Source organism: Anabrus simplex, chromosome X (genome assembly GCF_040414725.1).
Source record: "Anabrus simplex isolate iqAnaSimp1 chromosome X, ASM4041472v1, whole genome shotgun sequence".
Classification (NCBI taxonomy): Eukaryota; Metazoa; Arthropoda; class Insecta; order Orthoptera; family Tettigoniidae; genus Anabrus; species Anabrus simplex.
The window spans coordinates 221,096,716-221,116,913 of NC_090279.1; the positions used below are offsets into that span (position 1 = coordinate 221,096,716).

The 20,198-nt window shown below is 37.5% G+C and overlaps 1 protein-coding gene across 2 annotated transcripts in view; it reads right to left on the bottom strand.

Moving 5' to 3' along the window:
- The window catches only part of unc-119 (unc-119 lipid binding chaperone), a 49,943-nt gene that overhangs the window by 25,821 nt on the left and 3,924 nt on the right, over window positions 1-20,198 (bottom strand). For both annotated transcript variants that reach the window (XM_067159092.2, XM_067159091.2), the window contains exon 3: window positions 16,054-16,167. In XM_067159092.2, the coding sequence (XP_067015193.1) occupies window positions 16,054-16,167 (114 nt within the window). The remainder of the gene's footprint in view (window positions 1-16,053; window positions 16,168-20,198) is intronic.

Sequence of the window (20,198 nt, forward strand, 5' to 3'; positions counted from 1 at the left end):
GTCCTGCAGGAGTATTTTTACGTGCCAGTAAATCTACCGACACGAGGCTGATGTATTTGAGCACCTTCAAATACCACCAGACTGAGCCGGGATCAAATCTTCCAAGGTGGGGTCAGAAGACCAGCGCCTCAACCATCTGAGCCACTCAGCCCGGCATTATGATTTGAGTTTACTGAGAAGTTAAAATGAGCTGAAGCAAAAATAAAGGGATACATAATCAGAAATGTACATATAAGTGACAGCAAACTGAAAGTCAAATTTTTTGCATGAGTTTTGAACCACTACAAAAGAGTTCAAACATCAGAAATGAATTTCACTATTATGCCCGAACTATCGATCTTAACAAGTGTTACGGTACTTTGAGGACAACCGTAAAGGTGGAATTCTCCCAAAAGTACCGTAACACTTGTCAAACATCAGAAACAGTATTAGTTTATACGTAGGCTGTGCCTGAGTTCTGCTCAGTCAAGTTTCAAATATTCTACTTTTCAGTCAAAAGTATTATTGAACTAAAGAAGAATTTCAAACGTTGAACGACTTCTCAATTTAGCATTTGAGACTGAAGACATAAATAAATGAAAAGCAAAACTAAATAAATCATTATTTTTTATTTTCTTATAATTAAATTCAAATATGATTATGAATATAATTACTTCTAAACACACCCTGACACTGTGTTTTAAAAATCTCTTATCGATGGAAATGCTGGTAATTATCTCATGAAAGTTGGAGTCAGGTCATTTTGAAATATGTTTCGAGTGACATTTATGAATATTTAAATGGTTTAAAGACAACAATGTTAACCTTACATGAACAAAATACATCTTAAAATAATGTTCAAAACACGAGTAAATTAGATTGTCTTCAATCATCGCCATCATTATGAATACTGCCAACTAGAGTGCAATCACATGTTTATAGGTCCTCTGTTCTGTCAAATTTATTTATTTTATCTTCTCCTGTTTCACTGGGTGGTCTAGCTATTCTTGTCAGGACTTGACAGATGACCCTATTTACCCCTCTTCAACAAATGTGAAAATGTGGATTGCAGAACATTTGGTTTGCACTTACTTGAATAAATTTCAACTCTGAGGTATAAAATCAAGTTTTGATTTAATATGTTCCCTAGCTGGGGTTTTCCCTGTTGAGAACATGTACAGTGTCAACTTCTCCGAAAATAATGTAATACTCAGAGTCTGCGGATTGGTCAAAACACGTAAGACTAAGGGCCGGTTCTACCACCTACTGGTAAAGTAGCGCGTAACTTGCCCTCCGCGTAAAAGGATGTTTCCGTTCGACCCCTTCCAGGTAGCGCTATCGGCAGCATAAACCGTAGTTACCCGGCGCGTAATTTATCGGCCACTTCGAGGGCCCGATAAGACTTTACCTGCCGGGCAAGTTTTGAGAGTTGAAGATTATTAGCTGTATTTCTGGTGACATACAACTTATTATTCAACATGGCTGAGGACGGTAGTGCTCCTCAATATCTTGTGATTTTGGTTGTACGTAGCTTGAATAACGAAGTGAAACCGTGTGCCTCTGGATTACTAAGGTTTGAAGAATTGATTAGATCTTAATTAGTGATGTATTACGAGCCAAGTTTAAGTTATTTGAGGAAGAATCTGTTAATGTAAACATTGAGGTGAAGTGCTACCAACTTGAACATATTTCCAAAGAGTAGTGAAGAGCAGTTACCGTCAACTTACACAATCGATTCTTATATCGACCGTGATACCATTCTTCGCCACCATGAGCTCTTGTGTAGCATGTCAGAAGGCTGTTTCTAGGCAAGATATAAATTCTAAGATTCAGTGCAGTAACTGTCAAGGTTGGTTCCATTGCAAATGTGTTAATGTAGGAGACGTTGAATTAAATTTCTTGAAATCTGAAAATCAAGTTTGGAGGTGTGCTCATTGTGAAAAGGAAAGACGAAATAGTGTACATGGCTTGGAACTAGCAACAGCACCATCTATTGGCGGACTTCTATCAGCTCTTACTTGAGTTGAAGAAGGAAATTGCAGAGGTTAGAAATCAAGTATAGAGGCTGAGCGAGAGTTAAGCAAAAGTTTGGAGTTAGCTCACGTAAAATTGGATGAGAATGCAACATTCATTAAAAAGCAGTCGGAAGTAATAAATCAGTGCATGGAGAAAATGGAAAAATTGAGAAGAAAATTTAAATCTTAAGAAGCAACTAAAAGACACACAAATACAGTTAGATGAACTTGATCAGTATGGTCGTCGTAACACAGTTGAAATTTTAGGCATACCTGAACGAGTTAATGAGGATGTTTATGAAATTGTTAAGCATGTAGGTCGAGTATTAAATGTGGAGATCAAGAATGAATCGATTGATGCATGTCATAGGTTGAAGAGGCAATTGCATCAAGCTTCAGGTGCCATTGTAGTGAAGTTTGTACACCGTAGTGTCAAGAATTAACTCATTCAAAAACGCAAGGTTAAAAGGGATTTAAATGCGTCTCATCTCGGATTTTCTGAGTATGAGACGGTGTATATAAACCACAGTTTGACGTCCCTACGAAGAAAGGTCCTTGGCCAAGCTCGAAAAATTAAGGAGGAGAGAAATTATGCTTTTCTATGGGTAGATCATGGAGGTAACATTAAACTCCGAAAAAGAGAGGGTGATCGGCAGGTGTTTAATCTAAAACCCCTGGACGATGTGAATGGATTAAATGAGACTGTGAAACTTTTGTGTTTTGAGAAAAATGATTTTTAATGCAATTAATGCAATTAATATTTACTACCAGAATGTAAGAGGGTTAAACACTAAAATTTCGGAGTTTTATGTTAACACAATAGTGAATCAGAATACGATATTCTGTCGATTACGGAAACATGGTTACAATCTCATGTTGCTAACAGCGAACTGTTTAGTAGGGATTTTAATGTGTATAGAAAAGATCGTGGAGGTACAAGGAAAGGAGGAGGCGCATTAATAGCTGTTAAAGGTTCTATAGTATCAAGACAAATAACGTTAGATTTTGGTGATACTGAAGCAGTTTGTGTAAAAATTATAGTTAATGGTCACAGTTATGTAATAATGTCAGTGTATTTTCCACCTGCAACCAAATTGGAAGCATATTTAGACTTCTATAGATTGTTTGAAGTTAATAAGGACCTCTCCAATTTAGATCTTATTATAGCTGGTGACTTTAATTTGCCATTAATTACTGGTGAGCAAAGTAATCTTGTAAATTTTGGACCTGCATATAGATCCTTAGCTGAGTTTACATCACTCTATCAGTTGCACTTGGTCAATAATATTCTTAATGCAAATGGAAATACACTTGATCTTATTATTACGAATGTTAACACATTAACAGTATATAGAGATGAGTGCCCCTTAATTAAGGAGGATAGTTATCATCCTGCAATTGCAGTCACGCTACTATTAAACAGAGAGTGTAGCCATGTTTCACAACAACCTGAACAACCTAAGCAGTTATTTGACTTTAGAAGGGCTAATTTCTTTCAAATGTATAAAATGTTCAAGCGAATGGATTGGTCTAGGATTGTAGAATTTACAGACGCTGACCAGGCTGTTGAGTATTTTTATGCTCAGGTACACTCTGTATTTTGTGAAACGGTACCAATGAAGAATTTTCACACAAAGAAAAAGTATCCTCCATGGTTTACTAAAGACATAATAAATAACATGAAACTGAAGAAAACATTCAGAGTATAGTAGGGTAATATTTAACCAGTTAAGGAGAGAAACGAAACATATGATCAGTAAAGCGTATAAGAATTATATTTCTAGACTTGAAGAGAATATCAAAAGTAATGTTAATCAGTTCTGGAGCTATATGAAATGCAAAAGAAATACCAAGGAGGGTCTGCAACAGGGCATGAAGTTTAACAATATCTTACTTAATAATAATAAAAGTATAGCTGATGGCTTTGCAACCTTTTTTGGATCGGTATATTCGAAACCTCCACCAACCTATGATATTCCTGATTCATCTGATGTATATGTTAATTATCCATTATCTTTAGAATTAGTGGATGAAAAGGAATATTTGTTAGCTATTAAAAAATTAAAACCTAAAAGGTCATGTGGTGTTGATGGAATACCGCCGTACGTACTGAAAGCATGTTCTAATGTGTTGGATTTTCCCTTACGAGCCTTATATAACATTGTGGTAAAAACGCAAACCTTTCCAAAAGTATGGAAGATAGCGAAAGTGTGTCCAGTTTTTAAATGTGGGGACAGTAAAAATATTGAAAACTATCGCCCTGTTTGTATTTTGTGTGCACCGGCTAAAGTATTTGAGCAAATAATGTCCACGCGTATATTTAATCATGTGAGGGTCGGTATACATATCAATCAGCATGGTTTTATGCCAGGTAGATCAACTACGACTAATCTATTAAAATTTATACAATATGCGTATGCCGTTTTGAATAATCAAGGACAGGTCGATGTAATATACACAGATTTTTCCAAAGCCTTCGACAAATTAGATCACGGCATTTTAATGAAAAAATTGTCATGCTTTGGTCTGACCCCTCCTTGGTTAAAACTGCTTGCATCTTATCTTAGTGCACGGAAACAATATGTTTACTATCATCAACATGAGTCTTTCGCATACAATGTTACTTCTGGTGTACCACAAGGGTCTAACCTTGGCCCTTTATTCTTTATTTTATATATTAATGATATGCCCACTAGAATTAGGTTTTCTCAGTGTTTATTATATGCTGATGATGTCAAACTTTATAAAGAGATAAAATATGTTGATGATATGTTGAAATTACAATATGATTTGGATTACTTACACACATGGAGTATTGAAAACTGTTTGCAACTTAATATAAATAAATGCTGTTTCCTTCAGATTTCAAATAAGAAAAATACATTGAATTATAAATAAAAATTAATAATGAAGAACTCAAAGTTGTTCACTCTGTTAATGACTTAGGAGTAATTGTTACAAGAAATTTATCTTTCAAGGAGCATATTAATACAATGGTTAATGATTCCTCTAAGAAATTGGGTTTTATAATTAGAAATTCAAGAGATTTTTCTAACACGTATGCACTAACCTTATTATTCAATAGTATTGTCCGGTCAGAACTTGAGTATTCATATGTAATTTGGTATCCATGTTATAAATCTTATCAAAATCAAATTGGAAGGGTGCAGAAACGCTTTTTAAGATATATTTATTATAAAAAATATAATTCCCCTTTAGAAATTATGTTTCATATGGATTTTTGTTGAATGAATTTAAATATGTATCGCTAGCCAGTAGGCGTGTAATAGCTCAACAAATTTATCTCTATAAGATGGTTAATGCATTAACTGACGATAACAGTTCGCTTCACGAGTTATGCTCTAATGTTAGAAAAGGAAATTTAAGATTTCGGCAATTTCCAGTCTCCAAAACTGTATTTTTTAAGAACTCTCCGTTTATCAATATGTGTGAAACATACAATAACTTAATTAATAAGTATCATATAGATCTTGACTTTGCTTATGAATATGACACATATGTAAATATATTAAAAGAATTTTTCTCGTCGAAGTGATTTGTTTATATGTATAATATTTACATGATTTTGTTACAATTTTTTTGTTTGATTTATTATCAGGCTTCTGTATATGATATATTGTTTCATACAGAGCATTGTCATCTCATTTACATAGCGTTTTCACATTTTCTTCTTTTTGGTATTTCTATGTTATTTGTTTAAATAATTTGTAAAAGCCACCTATAATTGGAGCGTGTCTCTGTTGGTGGCACATGTATTAAATAAATAAATAAATAATAAAATAAATAAATAAATTATCTTAGTATACTGAAAAAAACCATGATACTGTAACAGTGATCGATATTGTATTGCAGGATTTTGAAAATTAATGCTTCCCTTGAGTTGTAACGGTCACACCAGCCTCTCGCATCGGTAGCGTAGGGAACGCATTTTATACGTCAAGCTTTCGTAAAGAAACTTTAAAAGGATATAAAATCTAATCTATTTGGAAATCATTTCATATGGACTTTAATTTTCTACTTTTTCAGTTTTCAGACACGAGGTATAACTTAGTGTATGTATCCCAGATGTCATAAGTGTTGTCGTAGCGTAATGGCTACCACGATTGCTTCGTAATACGAGGTATGCAGGTTTGAGTCTTCATTACGACGATTCTTTTTTTTTTTTCCATTATTAGCGTTGTGTTAATCTGTATGCCTATTTTCATACGTTCTTTTGTTAATAATATATTTATTTATTTATTTATTTATTTATTTATTTATTTATTCACGAAGCACAAGATACAGCTGCACTGAGCAAATTTCACTTGCACTGTCAACAGACTATTTAACAAACGTAAACTTTCATAATAAAATATAATAAACATAACAAAATATAACAAGATCAGGTACACATCCTACTAATAACTGTCCAAATCGAAAACCATAGAATGTCCATGTTCATAGCCAAGTCATCGTGGGTCAAGATGGCGGTATAATCCCTTCACATCAACTTATCTTTAAGATACTATTTACACACCTCTCGAATTCACTTTTATTTGATGCTATATCAAGCTCTTGTCTCCTGTTCTTTACATTTACAGTACCTTCCAACTTTATCTTCATAAAGTTAAAGATTAGAATGAAATGCATTATCAATAAATGGAAGCATGTGGAACTTAACAAGGTCACAGAGCTAGTTGCAAATAGAGCATTGTGGAGATACTTAATCAATTCACAGAAGCCTGCAGATAGAATGCTCAAAGGCAATGAGTCCGTAAGGAAGATGTATGTGTACATACGTATATGGAAGCGCGTAAAAGAGAGTTAAGAACAACGGCAGGGAACGAAAATAAATTTTTAAATGTAAATTAGAAATACGATGAAAACCTGAGTAACTTCTATTATGGAGCGAGCAACTTGACCAATCTACTACAAGAATACTTTTCAAAAACGCTGCTTTACATAACAGGTTATAACTAGGGTAAGAAAATGTAATCTCGAGATTTTAATCCCAATTAGGTATTGATACTGAAGCTCATAGATTAAAATCACGAAAGCTTGATATAAATTGTTGTCCATAACTATTAAGACTCCCCTTATTAGGCTTTTTGGTGATAATCAGTAGATGCAAGCACAGGAAAATAAGACAATCGAAACGACTTTCATACACCTGACAATAGATAGCACCACACTCGCAAGCGAGAAGTCGCTGATAATCAGTCTAGCCAACTTCCTATATCGGTGTCTAGCTCCGGGTAGCTACCTAGCGCTTGCGCGGAGGTGGTTGCACGCAAGCCAAAGTACCAGCCGATTTACACCCCCAGGTAGTTTACCTCCCGGGCAGCTGCCAGCCACTTTACCAGCACATGGTAGAACCGGCCCTAACTGGAAATAAATACACGTTGGAGTTACGTCACGTAGTTTTCAGATCTCTATTAACATGGAATATATGGCATATTGAGACAAACCTTCGCTGTACGATGACAAAACTTATTTTATGAAAGCAAAAAATGAAAAATGATCAATTTTGGATTTACGCCAGTTTGGAAATAAGTTCTTTAATTTTTTTTTTCTATTTGTTTTACGTCGCACTGACACAGATAGGCCTTATAGCGACGATGAGATAGGAAAGGCCTAGGAATGGGAAAGAAGTGGCTGTGGCCTTAATTAAGGTACAGCCCCAGCATTTGTTGGTATGAAAATGGGAAACCATGAAAAACCATCTTCAGGGCTGCCGACAGTGGAGTTCGAACCCAAGTCTCTTGGATGCAGGCTCATAGGTTCGCATCCCTAACCGCACGGCCAACTCGCCTGGTGTAAGTTCTTAAACTAGGGCAAAATGATAGTACTGAAAGAAGCAATTTTATGCCCAATGGTAATGTCATCAACCACACCCGGGCGACTGGAGTGGGACATTGATGATGATGATGATGATGGTGGTAATGTCATCAAAGTGTTGACTGCATCCGGCATGGACCTTGAGTTGCAGCAGCACATTTCAATTACAGTGGAAATGTTGCAGCAAGCCATGGGAAAAACACTGGTCTTTGAGAGGCATAAACAATATACAGTGGAACCTTGATTATCCGTTCCCGGAAACTACGTATTCCTGGAATATGCGTTCAAATTACGTGGTCCCACGAGCATCATAATTAAATCACGTTGTAAAAATCCTGCATTAACCGTTCCTCGAAGGAACGATTTCCCGGATCAACCGTCCAGAAATTCCAGTCCCATCAACGCTAAATCCTCGATCAATAGTTTCTTAATAAACTGTATCTTACGAAAGGACGGCTATGGCATACCAGTACTTATGGATCTTGGTGTCAACGCCCCATATTGCAATATTAGAGCAAGTACTGTACCGGTACTGGAAAAGCGGTCGGCGGTGAACAAGCATAAGGGACTATCTTAGCATCGCATTCAGGTGGTATTGTTTAGAGAATCTCGGAAAATCATAAAGCAGAGAGTGGCCACAACAAGTGTAAGGAGACACGGCGCATTTCGACAGCTCTGTTTGGAGACGGAACGAGTTTCGTCAAATGTTCGCACTTTTAACACATTGCGGACCGGGTGCACTTCACCCCATGCACAGCCCTGTTCCCGGCCACTTTCTAACTACCTCTAAGCTGGAGTGCATGCAGAACTTCACTAGCTTTTGAAGGACTACTGCGGATGTTTCTAGTGGCCTTCCTGAATAGATGTTGAAATGCAGGGTATTTTTTGAAATCTATTTCAACTCATAGTTTTCGGAAATATGGGTTTTTCAATTAGGGGATCGGTTGGCCAGTTATCTTCCAGACATGATTTCTTCACCTGCCCTATCAATATACACAGAGCAAAATTTTTTTAATTTCCCTGCTAGTGACATTAGTCCACTTTAGTGTTTTAGGGGATACGTTATAAGAATGTGAATTCTGCTCATAGTATAAGTTTGTCTTTTCAGCTACATACTGAAAATATTCCTCACCAATCATAAGTCCTGCTACTTGTCCTATGTTTCCAGATTCATTAGACCATACCTTTATACCAGCAGCACCTTCAAAATCCTATAGCCTAGGTTCACTGTTGCCCATAACCCAGTTGTCAGAAAACACTACATTCTTTCCAATATTTAGAATATTTACACCCGGAACACAATTATCAGACTCGTTCTGCGCTACGAATGTTTCACACCTTGAAGATAAGACTATATCATCGTCATCACTTGAAACATTTCCGTTAGAAGATATTTCATCATCGAACTCTAAATATTCAGCATCACTTAGATATTCGGAGCCTGTATCAGCACATAATTCGCGAATAATTTAATCTTTGTCTAAACACGTGCGATCCCTGGGCGCTGCCATCTTGCATGGCTCTACGAACTTTGTAAACATGTTGTCAGGAAATGCAAAGAAAATCTATGATATGAAGAATACTCGAAAAGAAATGCGACTATTGATTGTGTAGAACCATACATAACAGAGTTCTATCACCCCTGACCTCCAAATAGTTCCCGTATATCTCAAAAGATAGCACTAAAGTTCAGTCTGCTGCTAATACGAGATAACTCGGGACCGGTCCGCAACGCTCGGCTAGGCAAACACGAGTTTTCTCGGGACCGGTCCGCAATGTGTTAAAATGTCCACATTATGTCCTGGGTTAGATGTTTATATGTTTACATTTTTCCGATCGTACTGCCGAACAGGTTTTTGGCACTTTCCTCCGGACACTGTAGAGTAACTTGGCTTTCAGGCAGGAATCGAAACTGCTCCTTCTTAACACAAATTTAGTATTTTAATATTATGGATTATGTTAGCGAGACCAGAACAGATGTTGCACCTTACATTAAAAAGGAAAGCTACGGGAGGTCTTGGGATTGCCTATTACTGTTTAGGTCCTAATTATTTATATATTTATTTATTTATTTATCGTATGATGAATCTATGTACACACACGTATATAGTTCAGGGTAAATGTGCGTAGTCACAAGTCCGTACAATACTATAACTCTAGGTCTAGCATTTTGACCCAATCAACTGCTTCATCTGATGTGCGGTGAATGTCCATCAGCGTTCCTTTGAAAGCTGGAATTGGGCAGTCAGAAACAATGTGGTGGATTGACTGAGAAGAAACACCACAATCACAATCTGCAGACCTATTCCAACCCCATTTGCACAACAGATAACCACATCTGCTTTGTCCAGTTCTTATCTGATTGATGATTCTCTACTGTTGTCTTGGAAGATCAAATTCTTGTACTCCTTTAGAAGGATTCTCAACCAGATGTTTGTTCACTACCGAAGACTGATCCCACTGGGCTTTCCATGAACTGTTAACATGAAAAGAGGTTCTTTCAAGATCTATTGCTGTACGCCAGGGTGGTTTCCTAGATTTCAGTCGTTGATGTTCAGTGTGCGTAATATCTTGATGGATGGGTAGTTGGGGGTTCTGCTTAATGTTCTTCCAAACCTTTAGTAGAGCTTCTGATTGCCTTAGGGCTGGAGGTGCAATATTGCTGAGAACAGGAAGCCATAGTGTGTTCGTGCTCCGAATGCAACCCGAGATTATGCGCATTGCCTGATTGAGTTGTACATCGATCTTCTATGTGTGAACACTATTGATCCAAGAGGGGCAGCAGTATTCAGCAACAGAATATGACAAGGCTAATGCTGTTGATCTTAGAACATGAGTATTGGCTCCCCATGATGTACCAGCAAGTTTCTGAAGAATATTATTTCTAGTTTTTACTTTAGCAGCTACATTTGAAAGATGTTGCTTGAAAGTCAAAGTCCTAATGTAAGACTGGGAATTTTACGTTTACGTGTTAACTCATTGCGGACCGTGGACGGCGTAAGACGTTTAATGGTCCGCGGGAAGAAATGCTGTTTATATTCGTCATCTATGCATTCTTATACCTTAGTCAGCATTACTGGTTGTAGCAGGAAGTTGGTTGACCCTCGCGTTGAGTGGGCTCATGTTTATCTTAGCTGTTTTAGCGGGAATATCTCAGCACTTCCTCGTGCGTCAAGTCGGTACTTGAGATTCCAATGCAGTGCGTGTTGTTCTTAGCGAATGTAGTATAATGGATTAGAAAACAAAGTTTCTTACGGAAGATTAATTATTAGATGTTGTTCACAATGATTATTCTGGTGATGAACTTATTCATGAAATAGACTCAGATAGTGAGAGTGACGAGGAAATTCCGATAGGCCTATAGAGAAAAGTGAAATGCCTGATACATATCATCCTAGTTATTGTCCACCCGCTCCACCATTTACAGAGAATTCAAGTATAAACGTTCAAATAGAAAATAAGCAGGATATTTTGAGTTACGTGAGTATTTTCATGAATGACGAATTTTATCAGTATGTGTGAGAGCAGACCAATCTATACGCGAGTCAAGTGATAAGTGCGGCGCCCCGGCCTTTCACAAAGAATTCGATCATGCAATCGTGGAAACTGATTAGTCCAAAATCCTGATATAAAAATGTACTGGACTGAAGACCGTTTTTTAATACTCCGATATTTTCTAAAACAATGTTCCGAACACACTTCCTTCATATTCTTTCATTTCTTCACTTCGGTGACAGTAATCATTATGCCGAAAATACAAGATAGGCTGTATAAAATTAGACGTATTTTGAAACCTGTGACACCAGATATCACACCCTAAATATTTGCTAGAGGTAAGCACAAAGTATCATTTTTCTAACATTTATAGTTTACGAGTAATTGTAAATTGTATTAAGTGATGCACATCAAGAGGGCCAGGCATGAAAAGGGCTGGTCCATGCATTCAAGTGTCCCGCTAAGAAGCAGGTACTGAACGTGTTAAAATACCAAAAACCACAGTCCTTTTATTTGCGCACGTTACATTTAAATTGTTTATATCACTTCCAACTCGTACTGACATGTGCAGCAAGCGCGCTTTCCAGATGATCTCAAGGTCACGAATAACCGTAATTTCTGAAGTTTTGATGATATTTCTTTTATCTTTCCAATTTGATTGGATTAGTGACGGGCAGAATTGAATATAATGCATTTGAGAACTTTTGAGAATCGATACTTACATTCGAAACAATGTTTTCGAGTTCAACATAACCTTTCAAAGTCGATGTAGGCCTAATGTACGGGGCGGCGGTACAGGCACAAGATTTCAAAAAACTGCCTACAAACAGTATACCGGAGACCAAATTACAATGAAAGATTAGGAAAAGAAGGCATTTTGCCATCATGTTGGGCGCTTTTGTATCTAATGTGCTTTTTATTAGATGAGAGAATTAAAAACTACTTGCGGTCGATTGTCGTTTGACTTGGCATCATGGTATTAGATTTTTCAAAGAGTTTGGCTAATCAAAGTTACTGAACTGAAAGAAGTTTTCACGGGAAACTGACGAAGATTCCCCTGTAAAACTGTATATAAATTATCGAGATTTTGAACTCGCGTACCGGTAATTAATGCGGTTTCGCGATCTAACATGCCTGCCTCTTATCCAGAGGGCCCGGGTTCGATTCCAACCAGGTCAGGCAGTTTGGCCTGGATATAAGTTTTATTCCAGGTCCACTCAGCCTACGTGATTATCTTTAATTGAGGAGCTATCTAATGGTGAGATGGCACCCCGATCTAGAGAGCCAGGAATATCGGCCGAGAGGATTCGTCACACTGACCATGCGTCACCTCGTAATCTGCAGGCCTTCGGGATGAGCAGCAGTCGCTTGGCAGGCAAAGTCCCATTGCGGCTATAGTCTGGTTTGGTTTGGTTTAGGAGATTTGTAAGATTACAATTATACATATTTCATTTTTGTGGTGTTTAACCAAATTGTTGGTTTTCATTCATTCCCGGATTTTCTGTTTTCCCGTGTTGTATGTTTTATTTTCATGGTCCTTCGAAAAATGGAGAATCGAGGTTCCACTGTACTGTAGGAAGCGCAAAACTGACCCGGTTGGCCCTCAACTTCAAAGACCATCTTGTATTGATTGCAGAGGCTGCAGCAATTATGAATATCTATTGCACAGTGGGTGCTTCGTGTGATGAAAGAAGAAAAGAAAGCTCACTGTATCTTGACTAAAGTCATCACATGTGACAAAACGTGGCTGCATCATTACGACCCAGGCAAGGCCAAGGTTGAATCAAATGCTGGAAAAGTCATGGATATCATCTTTTTTTTATCAGCAAGGCATCGAATACAATCACATGATGAAGAAACAACGCATTGTTACTGCCGATTCATTGTGAAGTACGTAAGGAAAAGAGGAAAACAGCTGTCAAACGACCAACTCTTCCTCAACCCTCAAGTACCAAGACCGCTGCGGCATGGTTGACTTTAAATATCTGGAAACTCCGCTGTTGCCATAACTTGTGCTGCTAGCTACCTTATCATTGGGTTCTGAAAATAACTTCCCCTGCAGTATGACCATAACAAGTTCAAGGTTACACGCAGTCGTGATTGATGTTCAGGGTGCGGCTTGTGAGACGGACCTCAGTATTTACGTTATCAGTGGATGTTAACTGTCTCAGCGATCAGTCATCGTTCATCGCGTGCAAGCGGATCTTGCCGTTTTATTTATCAGTGAGTGTGAAGTGATCAATCTCAGTGATACTTCATGAAAAAGGTTTCTGAAGGAACTAGTGTCACAAATAATAATGCTATGGATACCTCCAGGACATGTGTTACAAGTGAAGGCTTTACTAAAGTTGTGCAGAAGTGGCTTGAAGAGGACTCTAGTGATGGACACAGTGTGAAGACAATATCGCTATTTATAGTGATCATAATTCGGACTTGGAAAATAGTGAAAATCATGAGGAAGTGATAGTGCAGTGAACGATGGGACAGAAGAAAATAGTGTCAGTGAATCTTCCGACGAAAGTAGTAGTGACGCAGTTCAACCTCGTTATTATTACGGGTAAAATCAATATAAATGTTCATCAAAACCCTGAGCACCTAAGCATTCTCGGACACTGAAACACAATATTTTGAGACTCCCAGATTTACGATGTGCAACTCAAATTGGTAATGAAGATGATCCCGTATCTGTATGGAATCTTCTTATAACGGATGATATTCTTTGTACGATTCGGGTAAAATTGGATTCCACGGAATTTATTATTTGCAGTAAAAGGGAGGATAAGAAGAATTGCAATAGATATTACTAATGCAATAACACCTCTTAGTTTATTAGGAATAGATCGTAGAATTGCATAAGCAAAGAGGAAGTATCATTCGGGTTGAATGTAAAACTCGCCAGAGAATAAAGCAAGTGCAAATCACAAACAGACTTGAGAAATGTAGATATGATGGAGTTGAAAGCCTTCATAGGTTTGTTATTTTACTCTGCAGCTTTCAAATCCAATAATGAAAGCATAACGCGACAGATGGTACCAGGAGGAAAATATTCCGCTGATAGATGAGTAAAAACAGATTTGAAACTCTTCTCTCAAACCTTAGATTTGACAACCCTGACGACAGGTATTTGACACATTTGTCAGGAACTGTTGGATCCTCTGCGTGTACTGATGAGATGCTGGTCAGCTTCAGGGGGAGGTGTAGATTCAAGATGTATCTGCCCAGTAACCCGTGCAAGTATGGTCTAAAACTGATGTGCCTTACTGACGCTAGGAACAATTATTTCTACAATGGGTAGATCTACTGCGGTAAGAACTTGAACGGGTTAACACTTAGTGTAGAAACATAATCTTTCAAAACCTACTCAAACAGTTCTTCGACTCAGTACTCCCCTATACGGATCTAACAGAAGTATTATTACAGACAACTGGTTTAGTACAATAGAAGTTGTGAAGTGTCTGAAAGACTTACATACGTAGGAACTTTCAAAAAGAATAAACTGGAAATTCCACTGGCATTTTTGCCATCAAAGACGAGAGAAGTAGGATCATGTCAATTTGGATTTACCAGAGACATTACTTTGGTATCATAAGTCCCAAAGAAGAGGCAAGCTGTGATTCTCGCATCTTCTATTCACCATGACAGTGCAATTGGTGATGAGACTAATAAGTCTGAAATTACAATGTACTATAACGGCAACAAAGGTGTCTTGGATGAAAACTGTGTGGTTTATTGCAATGGATGGCACACACGGTGGTGGCCCATGGCGATTTTCTACAGGGTCCTGGACATGAATGTTATCAATGCCTTCCAGGATAATCCTGCAAGAACTAGGTTAGAATTCGTGTTGGATCTCGCCTCCTCTCTTGTGAAATCTCAGATGGAAAGAAGAGTGAACGATTTTCATTTCACGTTCGAGCTGAGAGCTCCCATCCGCACAGTTATATGAATGCCAGAAGAACCACAACCCTCAAATGAAAACTTGCAAAAAAAGGAAAACGTGTTACCTGTGTGACGCAAAGAAGAAAAGGAAAACCTCGTACTCATGCCACGGGTGCAAAAAAACAATCTGTTTGGGGTACTCTAGTAAAGTATGTACTCGATGCATTCACCACGAGTAGAAATGAAGACTAAGTTTCTGCCTTGTAGAAGTTTTCCATTTTTCATTCATTTCCACCCTTTCTGATTAGTCATGACTGTGTTGTAAGCGAATGCAGTATAATTTTGCATATTACTTAGTGATATATCGTATTAGTCTTTAGTTCCTTTATCATTGTAATATTTTTCTGTGTTGCTACCTTTTGCCATAATTAAAAAGATTTGCCATCAAGTGGTAGATTATTCCATTAGGAAAGGCCACAATTGAGTACCAGAAACGTTTTTAGACAATGTTGGAATTTATACATGTATTAAAATGTAAAACACTTTCGACGGTCTCACCGACCGGACCTCGTGGTTAGCGTTACAAATCAAGACCTCGGTTCTTATGGGACGATTCCTTCACGCTCAGTTAAGGACAACGAAAAGGCTTTTGACTGAACAGGTTTCAAGATATCACGACAGAAAACAGTTCATCCCGCATAAGCTTGTCATGTGCCATTTTCAGTAGGCTACATTGTCTGTAATGAGCCAGTCGCTCAAAAGATTTACTATCAAAATCGGGAGTGAAGACGGAAAATAAAAAACAAAACACTGTAGCCCAGATAAGGAAAATGAGGGTTAACATTACCTGCAGGGGGCGGCTTGGCAATCTCGAAGAGAATCGTTCCCGTCTCCAGATCGCGGATCTTGAAACGAGTGAAGTCTATGTCGTACACGTTGGCTTCAGGAGAGCAGAGATAATCTTGAAACCAGAATACACAGATGTCAGTGAACACCAAGAACTCCAAGCCAATACAAGTTGAACACTTTCTCAATTCTTATGCCATGCCAATTAGCTTTATAGCAGATTACAATTTCAACTTACCATTAGCTTTGGTTTCACCATATCATTATCAGTTTAAGTAAGGTATATTTCAAAACATTCCCTTCTAAATACTTCTTTGACATAGCAAATAATAAAGGAGTTTTAAGTTTTGCTTCTTATTTTATGTGTTAATCTAGTTTTGTTATCTACAGCCCTAATATACCATGTGTAAAATAGCGTTAAAGGAGATAACAAGAGTCTAGTGATGAAAGAGTGCAGCATGTGCTCGTACTGTTATCTGCAACTGAACTGGTACACACAATGCCACTTGAAAATAAAACCAGTCTACAAAATTTGTACCATCTGATGACAAGAGTAGAAAACAAAATATATTTTTCTACCCTGCACCAATGGAAGTTTTATCCAAGCATTTTCAATAAGTTTCTTTTCTGTAACACACATACTTTCTTGGAAAGATCTATTGTATATTTTCATGACCATTCTAAGAGGGTCATTTCATAACTGTTATATCTTCCAATAAAGCTTTTTCTTTTTACAATTGGTTTTACGTTGCATCAACACAGGTAGGTCTTATGGCGACTATGGGACAGGAAAGGACTAGGAGTGGCTGGTGATGGTGATTTTTGTTTTAAGAGTAAGTACAACTAAGTAATCATCCTTTCTGTACAAATTAGTGGAAAAGAAATTTAAAATAAAATAATTTATTCAACAAAGGAATTTGGAAATGCAGTATAAAATAAAACAAAAAATTAATGAATTAGGCCGAAAAATTACTAACAATACAAAAAGGGAACGTGTAAATTGCAAGCGAGCTTGACACCATGGAGTCTTTCTAAGACGTGGGAGTGGATTGCCTGAGATTGCATAATTTGGCTCAAGATGATTCATCGTGACCAGAGATGATGTAGAGAGGACCAGTTACCAGGCGCAAGAATCGCACGTAGCAGCTGAGAAGAGGCCAACTCAGAGGGGTGATGGAAGCAAGATAAGTTCCTTGTTTTCAAAATTCCCACCGTAGAGAATGATTACTTTAGCTAAATTGCCAGTCACATATAACCCAAGTGCCAAACATGACCGACAGAACTAACCTATTTCGTGTAAACTGACAAATGATATTTGTGCTAGTCAATATGTCTATCGATGTAGGAAGTGACATCGTTATAAGTGAATTCTAACCTTAGCCATAGTTTTGCTTATGCCACAAGAGAGTGTGTTACATATAGATATAAGATCCCAAATCATACGGAAGGGCTAAGTTGTTGTAATTCAAAGAGTATTGTGAAGAATACATGCTGTATGAAATTTAGATGGATTCTAGGAGATGATAATATTGCTAGACATGATAATGGCTATACAATGCAAAGAAGGAATAGATCCTATGCAAATTATGGGCAAATGCAGAAGCAATATCGAGGGAAGTTTAATGTTATGATGAATGAGAGGTTATTAAGAAGATTTGAAACGAGAAAAACAGTAACTAGGAAGCGATAGAGTTGAACTGAATGGAAATGTAAAAGATATGAAGGTGCATGCATCGGTAATTTTGAAGAATACAAGTATGACCACAGCGTATTCCCATCTTAAATAAAAACTCGTAGTAATGTATCACAGCCTCCATGCTTGAAATAGATGTTGATATGAAGGATTGTAATAGATTTAATCGACACATTTAGAGTTTCTCTTTCCTAAGCCAAGTTAAGACAGAGGTCATGAAGCAATTCAGTAAAATGGCACAACGGAATACATGTAGAGGTCAGTTTATAATATTACCAAGGAAGAAAGCACAATACATATAGGCACATATGTGAATTCTAAGGCTAATTTATGCTTAATGTAATATAGATTTGGCATGTTGAAATTTGCTAATGTGACATAAATTTAACACATAAATGATAGGTGTAAATATATTTCATTTGGCAATGATAACTTGATAACAGCAAATAGTGGCTGTATATGAGAAACTTGTTGAGCATTCCGAAACCCAAGAAATCAACGGAGGTCATAATAAGATTCCAAATGATGCGATTCCAGATGATAAAATTCCACATAATAAAGATGTCAAATAATAAAAATTCAGACAGAAACTTCAGATCAAAATAATGTAGATGAGATTAGGTTCAGATTAGTCGATCTAAGTAGGTGATACCTTAGGTAGGACGTATTGATGATGTTAAAGGACATAATACTAGTTCAATATGATACTAAACTCCGATTTACAGTTAGAGGACTAGACCAAGATTGAATAAGGAAAGTAGGTTTAGAATGTTGAAAATTGTCAGGTTTAGACGATAACTAACCAGTTTAACTCATAGGAACACACATTGAAGACAAAATGAACCTATTTCAATTATGAAGGTGAAGCAAGTGGAATGTAAAATACATAGGATAGTTGTGCAAATGAAGAGTCAGCGTTTCAGTGGTAGCTTATTTGATCAAAGAAAATTATTAGTACCGGTACACAACTACATTTATCTCTTCCTAAATTTTTTCTTGAATCATTAATAAATAAGTAGAAGTAATGATTAACTATGAGTAGAATAAGATAGCTAGAAATAAGGTTTTCGATATCATTGCCAATGTTTGTCGGATGGAGATGTCCATCGGCAAGACTGAGATATTCTATACGTCAGAAAGTCGTTCCTTTTCGGATCCCACGTTGAATTGAACCAAATTATGATTTTCCCCAAGCAGCTGGCTGGGAATCCTTCACGTCGACCTGGACGCAGACGGGGTAAAATAGCGAAGTTCAAAGGATTATAGACTCCATAATAAATGTGCGAGTTGGTGGTGGTGATAATTGGTTTAAGAGGAAGTACAGGTCGACCATCCTCTATAAACACTGATCAGCTGAGAAAAATTGAAAAATTCCAAAACTTCAAAAAATGAAGGTATCTGACAATGAAAGACAAGGGCCACTAAGGACGTGACAATGAAAAACTTCTTAGGCCTTGCAACCTAATGCCACTGGGGTCGGAAAAGAACGAGAGTTGACCAAGGTAGGTTGGACAGGATTGATGAAAGCGAGGAGCCTGGCAAAAGAAAGTGGAAGTGGTAGGAATACTGCCCGTGTTCACCGACCATAGTAGCGTTACTAGGAAGTAGAATTTAAGCAAATCTTACTTGGAATTCTTTTGAGAAGAAAGATGGGCTCATTGCAATGTCCTGGAACCCATCATCCCGCCCCAAAAACTACATTTACTTTTATAACCTAAGGAAGAGGAGTACTCGCCACTCCCCAAACTTGCATTCTAATGTCACTCATATTGTATTACCTACCCCGGCAGAGAAACAGGACACAATGCTGAATTCAGGATAGGAATGATTTTATACCACACTTACCTTAACGCAGAGGAGGGTACAACGCTGCAGCGGTGATAAGGAATTAGTGTACTCTCTGTTCTAGCCCTTTGCTTGTCCCCATACCACTGGTTTTGTTCACTCCTACCCTAACCAATCCAGCCCAGGGGTGTTTACACAGGAAACTAGAGGCCTAACGCTGCTTGTTTTAGTTCTTAACTGGAGAGGCTGGCAAACTTGTCAACCACATCCTCTGCAAGAAAGCAGGGAGAAGTAAACAAGAGACAAACACTCCGTGCAGAGCTGTATTGATGTGGAAGCAACGGCCCCTGCAGACTGCCACCACCCACGGAGGGGATAAATGTGTCTTATGAGGAAGAGACACGATAAGATAATTAGGTGTTCAATTATAATTTTAATCAAGTCAAAAAAATAAGCTTCTTTCATCAATTGCAAATGTTTTAATCAAGTCATTGGAATTTGTGAAATATTAGTTCGCTGAAGGAGAGAATTATCTCTTCTTGAAACATGTACAATTAAATGATGTATATTAAATAGTACTGACAAGGTGGACTCATCATCTCCTGTTTTTCCAGTGCAGTAAGATTATCACTGTAAGCAGTGATATTAACAATGCTATTTGCTTTCTG